Consider the following 14,261-nt stretch of genomic DNA (forward strand, 5'->3'; position numbering starts at 1 on the left):
CGTTCTAGGGGGAGCGCAGCTACGACAAAACACTGGATTAGGAGGTGCTGTGAACTTATTATTAAACCCGGCTATGACCTCATTGAATTTGTATCGCACCCCTTTGTATCGCACAACACAAGGGGGGAGTGACAGCTTGCCCTCTAAAGACGACTCGTTTCCTTCACACAAAATTACATGCACCCAATTACACACACACCCTTCACTCAAAATTCAAAATCATCATGGTGACTCCTACACCAGCCTCCGAGTATAGGAGAGAGGACCATAAATGTCCCCAGGTCGGACTGCTCTTCTCGTATCGACTCTAAGTGTCTCAGCATCCCCTTCAACTTCTTCATTAACTTCTTCAACATTCGCCATTTTAGATCTTATTTTCAATCTATAAAACACCACCTACCCTCTATCTTCTTTTCCACACTAAAACATATGTATCTGAGGCAACTGTTCCCTCCTACTCTCTCTATCCTCATTTTCAATTCAAATCTGAATGTTACATCTATGTGCACAACGACTTAACCTGCTCTCATGCCAAAGCTCTTCAATCTTCCGGGTTTTCCACCATCTGGCTACAACTACAGGGTCACTCTCAACCTTAATTTTTCTTTGGTGTATACCTCCCACCTACTCCCACCTAATTTCTCTGAGTATAAAAAGTTATTCGACTACTTATCTTCAAAAGTGGAACACATTTTGACTCTTCCTTTTTGCGGAGATTTCCAGATCTCCATTCTTGGAGACTTTAATGCCCCCCCTCTTCTATGCTGAACATCCTCTGTCTGTCTTTTACTTATAATCTGAACTGGAAACTTCACACCTCATCTCTAACTAAAACAGTTTATATATGTTAGGCGTTCTGAGTCGTCTCTGACTTAACAGTTTTTCTCACTTCCCAGCTGGTAACTCTTTACAGTGATCTTATTCGTCTATGTATGGAGTATGCTTCACATGTATGATGGGTTCCACTCGTAACGCTATTTTAGACAGGGCGGAATCAAGAACTTTTCGTCTCAACTCTCCTCTAACTGACTGTCTTCAGCTTCTTTTTCATCGCCGCAATGTGCTATTTTCTACCGGTTTTTAATGCTAACTGCAAATTCTTAGGATCAGCAACCAGGGTAGAACAAGGAATTGGTTCTCAAATAGAGTGGTAGAAGAGTGGAACGGACTCAGTAATAATGTGTTTAGTTCTAGGACATTAAAGAGCTGAAAGAGAAGATTAGACAGGTTTATGGATGGGGATAATAGATGGAAATAGGAAGGTATATTTCATACAGGGACTGTCACGCGTAAGCCTGGTCGCTTCTTGTAGCATCCCTTATTTCTTATGCTCTTATGTTCTTATGTTAACTGCATGCCTCCCCTCCTCCCGTGGCCTCACTGTAAAGAACTTTCTTCTTTCTCTCATTCTCTCCACTCCTTTAATGCAAGAGTTGACTGATATTTTCAATCATTCTTTTTTTTTCTGATAAACTCTGGAGCTCATTGCCTTTTCCTTATCTTTGATTTTTTTTTTTTTCATGATTCTCTGGGCATCTCTTTTGGGATTGGAACCATTTTTCATCTGTTTTGTTTCCTTTGGCCAATGACCCTCATATATATATATATATATATATATATATATATATATATATATATATATATATATATATATATATATATATATATATATATATATATATATATATATATATATATATATATATATATATATATATATACATATATATATATATATATATATATATATATATATATATATATATATATATATATATATATATATATATATATATATGTGTGTGTGTGTGTGTGTGTGTGTGTGTGTGTGTGCCATTAACGTTAATCGGCCATTTTCCCTATTGAGAACGACACACACACACACACACACACACACACACACACACACACACACACACACACACACACACACACACACACACACACACATATATATATATATATATATATATATATATATATATATATATATATATATATATATATATATATATATATATATATATATATATATATATATATATATATATATATATATATATATATATATATATATATATATACATATATATATATATATATATATATATATATATATATATATATATATATATATATATATATATATATATATATATATATATATATATATATATATATATGTGTGTGTGTGTGTGTGTGTGTGTGTATGTGTGTGTGTCGTTCTCAATAGGGAAAATGGCCGATTAACGTTAATGGCACACACACACACACACACATGTATATATATATATATATATATATATATGTGTGTGTGTGTGTGTGTGTGTGTGTGTGTGTATGTGTGTGTGTGTGTGTGTGTGTGTGTGTGTGTGTGTGTGTGTGTGTGTGTGTGTATGTGTGTGTGTGTGTGTGTGTGTGTGTGTGTGTGTGTGTGTGTGTGTGTGTGTGTGTGTGTGTGTGTGTATGTGTGTGTGTCGTTCTCAATAGGGAAAATGGCCGATTAACGTTAATGGCACACACACACACATATATATATATATATATATATATATATATATATATATATATATATATATATATATATATATATATATATATATATATATATATATATATATATATGTGTGTGTGTGTGTGTGTGTGTGTGTGTGTGTATGTGTGTGTGTGTGTGTGTGTGTGTGTGTGTATGTGTGTGTGTGTGTGTGTATGTGTGTGTGTCGTTCTCAATAGGGAAAATGGCCGATTAACGTTAATGGCACACACACACACACACACACACACACACATATATATATATATATATATATATATATATATATATATATATATATATATATATATATATATATATATATATATATATATATATATATATATATATATATATATATATATATATATATATATTTTTTTTTTATGTAGGAAGGATACTGGCCAAGGGCAACAAAAATCTAATAAAAAAAATGCCCACTGAAATGCCAGTCCCTAAAAGGGTCAAAGCAGTGGTCAAAAATTGGTGGATAAGTGTCTTGAAACCTCCCTCTTGAAGGAATTCAAGTCATAGGAAGGTGGAAATACAGAAGCAGGCAAGGAATTCCAGAGTTTACCAGAGAAAGGGATGAATGATTGAGAATACTGGTTAACTCTTGCGTTAGAGAGGTGGACAGAATAGGAGTGAGAGAAAGATGAAAGTCTTGTGCAGCGAGGCCGCGGAAGGAGGGGAGGCATGCAGTTAGCAAGATCAGAAGAGCAGTTAGCATGAAAATAGCGGTAGAAGACAGCTAGAGATGCAACATTGCGGCGGTGAGAGAGAGGCTGAAGACAGTCAGTTAGAGGAGAGGAGTTGATGAGACGAAAAGCTTTTGATTCCACCCTGTCTAGAACAGCAGTATGAGTGGAACCCCCCCAGACATGTGAAGCATACTCCATACATGGACGGATAAGGCCCTTGTACAGAGTTAGCAGCTGGGGGGGTGAGAAAAACTGGCGGAGACGTCTCAGAACACCTAACTTCATAGAAGCTGTTTTAGCTAGAGATGAGATGTGAAGTTTCCAGTTCAGATTATAAGTAAAGGACAGACCAAGGATGTTCAGTGTAGAAGAGGGGGATAGTTGAGTGTCATTGAAGAAGAGGGGATAGTTGTCTGGAAGATTGTGTCGAGTTGATAGATGGAGGAATTGAGTTTTTGAGGCATTGAACAATACCAAGTTTGCTCTGCCCCAATCAGAAATTTTAGAAAGATCAGAAGTCAGGCGTTCTGTGGCTTCCCTGCGTGATATGTTTACCTCCTGAAGGGTTGGACGTCTATGAAAAGACGTGGAAAAGTGCAGGGTGGTATCATCAGCATAGGAGTGGATAGGACAAGAAGTTTGGTTTAGAAGATCATTAATGAATAATAAGAAGAGAGTGGGTGACAGGACAGAACCCTGAGGAACACCACTGTTAATAGATTTAGGAGAAGAACAGTGACCGTCTACCACAGCAGCAATAGAACGGTCAGAAAGGAAACTTGAGATGAAGTTACAGAGAGAAGGATAGAAACCGTAGGAGGGTAGTTTGGAAATCAAAGCTTTGTGCCAGACTCTATCAAAGGCTTTTGATATGTCCAAGGCAACAGCAAAAGTTTCACCAAAGTCTCTAAAAGAGGATGACCAAGACTCAGTAAGGAAAGCCAGAAGATCACCAGTAGAGCGGCCTTGACGGAACCCATACTGGCGATCAGATAGAAGGTTGTCAAGTGATAGATGTTTAAGAATCTTCCTGTTGAGGATAGATTCAAAAACTTTAGATAAGCAGGAAATTAAAGCAATAGGACGGTAGTTTGAGGGATTAGAGCGGTCACCCTTTTTAGGAACAGGTTGAATGTAGGCAAACTTCCAGCAAGAAGGAAAGGTAGATGTTGACAGACAGAGCTGAAAGAGTTTGACTAGGCAAGGTGCAAGCACGGAGGCACAGTTTCGGAGAACAATAGGAGGGACCCCATCAGGTCCATAAGCCTTCTGAGGGTTTAGGCCAGCGAGGGCATGGAAAACATCATTACGAAGAATTTTAATACGAGGCATGAAGTAGTCAGAGGGTGGAGGAGAGGGAGGAACAAGCCCAGAATCGTCCAAGGTAGAGTTTTTAGCAAAGGTTTGAGCAAAGAGTTCAGCTTTAGAAATAGATGTGATAGCAGTGGTGCCATCTGGTTGAAGTAGAGGAGGGAAAGAAGAAGAAGCAAAGTTATTGGAGATATTTTTGGCTAGATGCCAGAAATCACGAGGGGAGTTAGATCTTGAAAGGTTTTGACATTTTCTGTTAATGAAGGAGTTTTTGGCTAGTTGGAGAACAGACTTGGCATGGTTCCGGGCAGAAATATAAAGTGCATGAGATTCTGGTGAAGGAAGGCTTAAGTACCTTTTGTGGGCCACCTCTCTATCATGTATAGCACGAGAACAAGCTGTGTTAAACCAAGGTTTAGAAGGTTTAGGACGAGAAAAAGAGTGAGGAATGTACGCCTCCATGCCAGACACTATCACCTCTGTTATGCGCTCAGCACACAAAGACGGGTCTCTGACACGGAAGCAGTAGTCATTCCAAGGAAAATCAGAAAAATACCGCCTCAGGTCCCCCCAACTAGCAGAGGCAAAACGCCAGAGGCACCTTCGCTTTGGGGGATCCTGAGGAGGGATTGGAGTGATAGGACAAAATAAAGATATGAGATTGTGATCGGAGGAGCCCAACGGAGAAGAAAGGGTGACAGCATAAGCAGAAGGATTAGAGGTCAGGAAAAGGTCAAGAATGTTGGGCGTATCTCCAAGACGGTCAGGAATACGAGTAGGGTGTTGCACCAATTGCTCTAGGTCATGCAGGATAGCAAAGTTGTAGGCTAGTTCACCAGGATGGTCAGTGAAGGGAGAGGAAAGCCAAAGCTGGTGGTGAACATTGAAGTCTCCAAGAATGGAGATCTCTGCAAAAGGGAAGAGGGTCAGAATGTGCTCCACTTTGGAAGTTAAGTAGTCAAAGAATTTCTTATAGTCAGAGGAGTTAGGAGAGAGGTATACAGCACAGATAAATTTAGTATGAGAATGACTCTGTAGTCGTAGCCAGATGGTGGAAAACTCGGAAGATTCAAGAGCGTGGGCACGAGAGCAGGTTAAGTCATTGCGCACATAAACGCAGCATCCAGCTTTGGATCGAAAATGAGGATAGAGAAAGTAGGAGGGAACAGAAAAGGGGCTACTGTCAGTTGCCTCAGACACCTGAGTTTCAGTGAGGAAAAGAAGATGAGGTTTAGAAGAGGAGAGGTGGTGTTCTACAGATTGAAAATTAGATCTTAGACCGCGAATGTTGCAGAAGTTAATGAAGAAAAAGTTGAGGGGGGTGTCAAGACACTTAGGGTCGTCGACGGAAAGGCAGTCCGACCTGGGGACATTTATGGTCCCCTCCCCAGATGGGGACTCCGAGGCTGGTGTAGGAGTCGCCATGATTTTAAAATTTTTGGAGTGAAGGGTGTGTGTGTTATTAGGTGCTTGTAGTTTTGTGTGGAGGAAGAGAGTTGTCTTTAGAGGGCAGGCTGTGACTACCCCCTTGTGTTGTGAGACACAAAGGGAAACGTTCAGTGAGGTCACAGCTGGGTTTAATGATAAGTTCACAGCACCCCCTGAACAGTGCTTTAGACCTCACTGGGAGTAATTATCGTTTCGGCAGATGTCTACTATATATATATATATATATATATATATATATATATATATATATATATATATATATATATATATATATATATATATATATATATACATATATATATGGTGGACGTGGAATCCAGCCCACACGGGATTCAGCCCATGGAATTCAGCCCACGCGGGATTCAGCCCACGGAATTCAGCCCACGCGGGGTTCAGTCCACACGGGATTCAGCCCAAGGAATTCAGCCCACGCGGGATTCAGCCCAAACGGGATTCAGCCCACACGGGATTCCGCCCACACGGAATTCAGCCCACGGAATTCAGCCCACATGGGATTCAGCCCACGCGGGATTCAGCCCACGCGGGATTCAGCCCACACGGGATTCAGCCCACGCGGGATGCAGCCCACAGGATTCAGCCCACACGGGATTCAGCCCACACGAGATTCAGCCCTCGGAATTGCGAATGTGAACACACCCTCTCTCTCATCACGTATATATGCACTCGAACGAAAACACACACATGATCTTCTCTAGCTTAGGGGAGAGTGTGCGTGTGAATGTGAACACACACACACACACACACACACACACACACACACACTCTCTCTCTCTCTCTCTCTCTCTCTCACACACACGTTGTAGGAGTTTTAGTTTCTTGTGAGAGCTGGCAACTGCGAGCCAGGCTCAAGGACACAGCCAGTGGGGGAGTCACCGAGTCAGTCAGACGCCCGTCAGGTCACTGTACGCCTGCGGCTATTACACTCACATCCAGCCACTCTGTGTTTCTGTTATACCCAACACACGTTTATATGCAGACTCGAGCGAAAAAACACATATAATCTTCTCTAGCTTAGGAGAGTGCGTGCGTGTGAATGTGAACACTCTCTCTCTCTCTCTCTCGCATATATACAGACTCGAACGGAAACACACACATTTCTTCTCCAGCTTAGGCGAGTGTGTGTGCGTGCGAATGTAAACACGCACACACACACACACACACACTCTCTCTCTCTCTCTCTCTCTCTCTCTCTCTCTCTCTCTGTCTCTCACTCTCTCACACACACACATTAATATGCAGACTCCTACAAAAACACACAATCTCTAATTTAGGTGAGTGCGTGCGTGTGAATGTGAACTCTCTCTCTCTCTCTCTCTCTCTCTCTCTCTCTCTCTCTCTCTCTCTCTCTCTCTCTCTCTCTCTCTCTCTCTCTCGTATATACATGCAGACTCGAGCGAAAACACACACATCTTCTCTATTTTACCAGTTTAGAGAGAGATAGATAACGAATAAAATGATCCCTCTGTAGCGTACAATAGTAGACTGGAACAGGACACGTTCGCACCGTGTACAGCGCCTCGCAAGTCCCTGTTCTGAACACAGCTCTTGCATTGTCATCAGTGCCATTTGCTGCTCTGCTCTGCCCACGTACGCACTCGCCTAAGCTAGATAAAATGGCATACTTGACGGAAAGAGGAAACCAAGTGAAGAGGGTTGGGGGCTTTGAGTATGTCCTGAGGAAAGACCGAATGGGAAAGAACGGAGAACTCACCTGGAGATGCAGAGAAAATGTGAAATTCAAGTGTCCAGCCAGTATAAGAACCTTACAGGGGATAGTTCTTGATGGTCAAGGAAACCCTAATCATTCACACCCTGGGGATCCTCTAACTGGAGAAGTCAGGCAAGTGCAGTCACACATCAGGTCTGCTGCGACAGCTGGGCAAGATTCCACCAGGTCAATTTTGGCAGAAAACATGACTGGCTTGTCACAAGATGTTCTCCAAAGGCTACCCAAAAGATCAACCCTGGAAGACAGCGTGAGGGCCAAAAGGCGTGCAACCAACCCTGTTGAACCAAACCCTCAATCCTTGAATTTTGCCATACCTGCCAGGTTCACAGATATTGTCCTGCATGACAGTGGTTCTCAAGATCCCAGCAGGATCCTGATTTTGGGAGACATGAACTTCGTACTTCATGTCTTAGAGAATGCTGAGGTGTGGCTTGGTGATGGAACCTTCGCAGTTGTTCCCAGTATCTATTTCCAGCTGTACACCATACATGCCAAAGTGGGTAATAAGTTCCCACCTTGTGTGTACTTTCTTCTACCAAACAAAATGCAGGTCACCTATGTGCAAATGCTGGAAGCTCTTGCAAATATAATTCCAGATGCAAACCCCCAGACAATTCTGACGGACTTCGAGAATGCTGCACAGAATGCTTTCCGCCAGGTACACCCCAATGCAGACATCAAGGGTTGTCTTTTTCATCTTGGGCAGTCAGTCCAACGAAAGGTCGCAGAACTTGGCTTGAAAGTGGACTACGAGAGTAACGTAGAATTCAACATGTCTGTGAAATCTTTGGTTGCTCTCTCTTTTGTGCCTGAGGAAGATATACTGGTCATCTTCAACACCTTGGCTGACAGCTTTCCTCCTCTGGATAGGGTAGAAGAGTTAATTGCCTACTTTGAGCTGACTTATATTCAGGGGAGGGACAGGGGCCAGGGAAGAGACAGGGGACCACCCAGGTACCCATCAGTTGTCTGGAACCATTTTTCAGCTCCAAGGAATAACATTCCACGAACCACAAATGCTATTGAGGGCTACCACAATGGATTGAACAGTCTGTTCCTTTCCCAGCATCCTTCCATCTGGAAGTTAATGGATGGTTTGAAAAAGGATATTAGTCTTCACTTGAAAACACTAGCAGACAACGAGGTGGCAAACAACCCTCCACCAAGAAACAAATACATTGTTCTATCAGAGAGGCTGGCTGCAAGGGTGGACTGCTACAATGATGTAAATGACAAGTTGCATTACTTGCGATCAGTGGCACATATCTATAGCAACTAAAATCAAATACAAATAAAAAATGATTAAAATCATATAAAAAAAAACTTCCCACTAGGGGAAAAATAAGTGATTAGTTTAAAGCACAAGCTCCATAAAAATAATAATAAAAAATCGAAGCCTCACAGAAAACATCTAATATTTACAAACTGAATTTCCAAAGAAAAAAATTAATTGGAAAAACAAAAAGTAAAACAGAAAAATAAGCCTCCCCCAGAAAAAAAAACTAAGTTACAAACTGAAGAAACTAAAAAAAAACTATTAGAATATATATATATATATATATATATATATATATATATATATATATATATATATATATATATATATATATATATATATATATATATATATAAGGCTTGCTATGGTGCTCAACCTCCTCGTGGTGCAAGCTGGGTTCGGCGAATAGAGCACTAACTACTGTAAAAATAATGAATAGTCAAAGAATAATATTGCTTTAAGTTATTTACTTTTCTTTTCTAAAAATCCGTTCAGTAGAAATGGTCATATTTCTAAGGGTTCCATGTCAATTAAACCCCTATTCAACTCAACAGTGTGGGCCCGTGAGTTAAGTCCCGTGTGGGCTGAATCCCGTGTGGGCTGAATCCCGTGGCCTGAATCCCGTGTGGGCTGAATCCCGTGTGGGCTGAATTCAGTGGGCTGAATCCCGTGTGGGCTGAATCCCGTGTGGACTGAACCCCGCGTGGGCTGAATTCCGTGGGCTGAATCCCGCGTGGGCTGAATTCCATGGGTTGAATCCCGTGTGGGCTGAATTCCGCGTGGGCTGAATCCCGTGTGGGCTGAATTCCGTGGGCTGAATCCCGTGTGGGCTTAATTCCGTGTGGGCTGAATTCCGTGGGCAGAATCCCGCGTGGGCTGAATCCCGTGTGGGCTGAATTCCGTGGGCTGAATCCCGTGTGGGCTGAATTCCGTGTGGGCTGAATTCCGTGGGCTGAATCCTGTGCGGGCTGAATACCAATGGAACCATATATATATATATATATATATATATATATATATATATATATATATATATATATATATATATATATATATATATATATATATATATATATATATATATATATATATATATATATATATATATATATATATATATATATATATATATATATAAAACATAAAATATATAAAAACGTAGGCGAAAGTTCTAAAATGGCGTATCAGACTGTATGTTATTTAACAATGGTTCCTTGTTTCTAATATATATTGATTATAGTCTACGTAAATCTGTTATTCCCGGAATCTGTTTATCTGTGTTATTCGCCGCTGCATTCGATGTGTTATCTTGAAGATCCGGTTGCCTACCAACTACCCTGTCTCATATTGGAAGCTTTCCTTAAGGTATGTGTAATTGTGGATCCAGAGATAAACAAGCTTTCACATGCTTTCAACCATAAGGTCCTCTGGAAGATGTGGCCACTGAGAGTAATTCATTGCATCTATAAAGATAACTATATTGACTATTTACTTGCTTCATCTGTATGGTCGATGCACAAAGCGGAACGAGCAAAGACAACAGAAACCGTAAACATGGACGGAAAAAATGCTGGTGTGACGGCACCTTTAGTCCTACTGTTTTTATTGATGAACTTTGGGTAATACATACGAAGGCGGATCGCATCATCAATTTGATCTGAATTGGCGTAGCTGAGGAGAGTGCTTGCGTCCAGGAAGGATGTGACATTAAACCACATACAAAGAGTAAATGAAGAGAGAGAAGCAGGTGCGGTGCTTGGGAGGGTTTCTCTTAAGGATACCCTAAGACGAGTATGACTGTCGCCTTGGCCTTTCCCGGAGTCGAATTCGTACACTGGCCATTCTGTAACAAGAGAAGGCAACATTCATATCCTGTACTAATAAGTAAAAACAACCTTTGTCAATTCAAACATATTACTCACTTGAGAGGTCGGCGGTGGACTTAACCGGGACGATCATGAAAAGCATGCTGATGACACCGGACATCCAAACCCAAGTATGTGCCGGCTGATAGATTGCCATCACGTGGGTTAAAACACACGAGCTAAGTAATGAAAACAATAATAATAATAATAACAATAATAATAATAATAATAATAATAATAATAATAATAAATAAAAAATGAATAAATAAATGAAATAAATAAACCATATCTATATATCTATGTCTGTCTGTCTATCTATTATAAGTAGACACCTGCCGAAACGATAATTACTCCCAGTGAGGTCTAAAGCACTGTTCAGGGGGTGCTGTGAACTTCTCATTAAACCCAGCTCTGACCTCACTGAACGTTTCCCTTTGTGTCTCACAACACAAGGGGGCAGTCACAGCCTGCCCTCTAAAGACAACTCTCTTCCTCTTCCTCCACACAAAACTACAAGCACCTAATAACACACACACCCTTCACTCAAAAATTTTAAAATCATCATGGCGACTCCTACACCAGACTCGGAGTCCCCATCTGGGGAGGGGGACCATAAATGTCCCCAGGTCGGACTGCCTTTCTGTCGACGACCTTAAGTGTCTTGACACCCCCCTCAACTTTTTCTTCATTAACTTCTGCAACATTCGCGGTCTAAGATCTAATTTTCAATCTGTAGAACACCACCTCTCCTCTTCTAAACCTCATCTTCTTTTCCTCACTGAAACTCAAGTGTCTGAGGCAACTGACAGTAGCCCCTTTTCTGTTCCCTCCTACTTTCTCTATCCTCATCTTCGATCCAAAGCTGGATGCTGCGTTTATGTGCGCAATGACTTAACCTGCTCTCGTGCCCACGCTCTTGAATCTTCCGAGTTTTCCACCATCTGGCTACGACTACAGAGTCACTCTCATACTAAAATCTGTGCTGTATACCTCTCACCTGACTCCTCTGACTATAAGAAATTCTTTGACTACTTAACTTCCAAAGTGGAGCACATTCTGACCCTCTTCCCTTTCGCAGAGATCTCCATTCTTGTAGGCTTCAATGTTCACCACCAGCTTTGGCTTTCCTCTCCTTTCACTGACCATCCTGGTGAACTAGCCTACAACTTTGCTATCCTTCATGACCTAGAGCAATTGGTGCAACACCCTACTCGTATTCCTGACCGTCTTGGAGATACGCCCAACATTCTTGACCTTTTCCTGACCTCTAATCCTTCTGCTTATGCTGTTACCCTTTCTTCTCCGTTAGGCTCCTCCGATCATTATCTCATATCTTTATCTTGTCCTATTGCTCCAATCCCTCCTCAGGATCCTCCTAAGCGAAGGTGCCTCTGGGGTTTTGCCTCTTCTATTTGGGGGGACCTGAGGAGGTATTTTGCTGATTTTCCTTGGAATGATTACTGCTTCCATGTCAGAGACCCGTCTTTATGTGCTGAACACATAACAGAGGTGATAGTGTCTGGCATGGAGGCGTACATTCCTCACTCTTTTTCTTGTCCTAAACCTTCTAAACCTTGGTTTAACACAGCTTGTTCTCGTGCTGTACATGATAGAGAGGTGGCCCACAAAAAGTACTTAAGCCTTCCATCACCAGAATCTCATGCACTTTATATTTCTGCCCGGAACCATGCAAAGTCTGTTCCCTAACTAGCCAAAAACTCCTTCATTAATAGAAAGTGTCAAAACCTTTCAAGATCTAACTCCCCTCTTGACTTCTGGCATCTAGCCAAAAATATCTCCTATAACTTTGCTTCTTCTTCTTTCCCTCCTTTATTTCAGCCAGATGGCACCACTGCTATCACATCTATTTGTAAAGCTGAACCCTTCGCTCAAACTTTTGCTAAAAAATCTATCCTCTTGGACGATTCTGGGCTTGTTCCTCCCTCTCCTCCTCCCTCTGACTACTTCATGCTACCTATTAAAATTCATCGCAATGATGTTTTCCATGCCCTCGCTGGCCTAAACCCTCGGAAGGGTTATGGATCTGATGAGGTCCCTCATATTCTTCTCCAAAGCTGTGCCACCGTGCTTGCGCCTTGCCTAGTCAAACTCTTTCACCTTTGTCTGGCAACATCTATCTTTCCTTTTTGCTGGAAATTTGCCTACATTCAGCCTGTTCCTAAAAAGGGTGACCGTTCTAATCCCTCAAACTACCTTCCTATTCCTTTAATTTCCTGCCTTTCTAAAGTTTTTGAATCTATCCTCAACAGGAAGATTCTTAAACATCTATCACTTCACAACCTTCTATCTGATCGCCAGTATGGGTTCCGTCAAGGCCGCTCCTCTGGTGATCTTCTGGCTTTCCTTACTGAGTCTTGGTCATCCTGTTTTAGAGATTTTGGTGAAACTTTTGCTGTTGCCTTGGACATATCAAAAGCTTATGATAGAGTCTGGCACAAAGCTTTGATTTCCAAACTACCATCCAAACTTCCAAACTTTCCAAACTTTCTAAACTTCTATCCTTCTCTCTGTAACTTCATCTCAAGTTTCCTTTCAAACCATTCTATTGCTGTTGTGGCAGCAACAGCAATATTCTTCTCCTAAATATTCAGCAATTCTTCTCCTAAATCTATTAACAGTGGTGTTCCTCGAGGTTCTGTCCTGTCACCCACTCTGTTCTTATTATTCATTAATGATATTCTAAACCAAACTTCTTGTCCTATCCACTCCTACGCAGATGATACTACCCTGCACTTTTCCACGTCTTTTCATAGACGACCAACCCTTCAGGAAGTAAAAATTTCATGCAAGGAAGCCACAGAACGCTTAACTTCTGATCTTTCTAAAATTTCTGATTGGGGCGGAGCAAACTTGGTAATGTTCAATACCTCAAAAACTCAATTCCTCCATCTATCAAATCGACACAACATTCCAGACAACTATCCCCTCTTCTTCAATGACACTCAACTGTTCCCCTCTTCTATACTGAACATCCTCGGTCTGTCCTTTACTTATAATCTGAACTGGACACTTCACATCTCATCTCTAGCTAAAACAGCTTCTATGAAGTTAGGTGTTCTAAGACGTCTCCGCCAGTTTCTTTCACCCCCCCAGATGCTAACTCTGTACAAGAACCTTATCCGTCCATGTATGGAGTATGCTTCACATGTCTGGAGGGGTTCCATTCATACTGCTCTTCTAGACAAGGTGGAATCATAAGCATTTCGTCTCATCAACTCCTCTCCTCTAACTGACTGTCTCTCTCATCCCCACAATGTTGCATCTCTAGCTGTCTTCTACAGCTATTTCCATGCTGACTGCTCTTCTGATATTGCTAACTGCATGCCTCCCCTCATCACGCAGCCTCGCTGCACAA

At 41.4% G+C, this 14,261-nt stretch overlaps 1 protein-coding gene across 1 annotated transcript; it reads right to left on the minus strand.

The window, feature by feature from the left end:
* Positions 1 to 9,562: 9,562 nt before the first annotated feature.
* On the minus strand, positions 9,563 to 10,988 carry LOC135109463 (uncharacterized). Its single transcript, XM_064020842.1, has 2 exons — positions 10,943 to 10,988; positions 9,563 to 9,912 (listed from the first exon to the last, which is right to left on the minus strand). Exons 1-2 carry the CDS (start codon positions 10,986 to 10,988, stop codon positions 9,563 to 9,565), a joined length of 396 nt encoding a protein of 131 aa, XP_063876912.1.
* Positions 10,989 to 14,261: the final 3,273 nt, after the last annotated feature.

Source organism: Scylla paramamosain, chromosome 19 (genome assembly GCF_035594125.1).
Source record: "Scylla paramamosain isolate STU-SP2022 chromosome 19, ASM3559412v1, whole genome shotgun sequence".
Taxonomy (NCBI): domain Eukaryota; kingdom Metazoa; phylum Arthropoda; class Malacostraca; order Decapoda; family Portunidae; genus Scylla; species Scylla paramamosain.

Coding starts and splice junctions, on each gene's coding strand:
- LOC135109463 (XM_064020842.1), bottom strand. CDS start 10,988: ATGCTTTTCATGATCGTCCCGGTTAAGTCCACCGCCGACCTCTCAA. Junction 9,913..10,942: donor GTCCACCGCCGACCTCTCAA/GTGAGTAATATG, acceptor CACGGAATTCAG/CCCACACGGGATTCAGCCCA.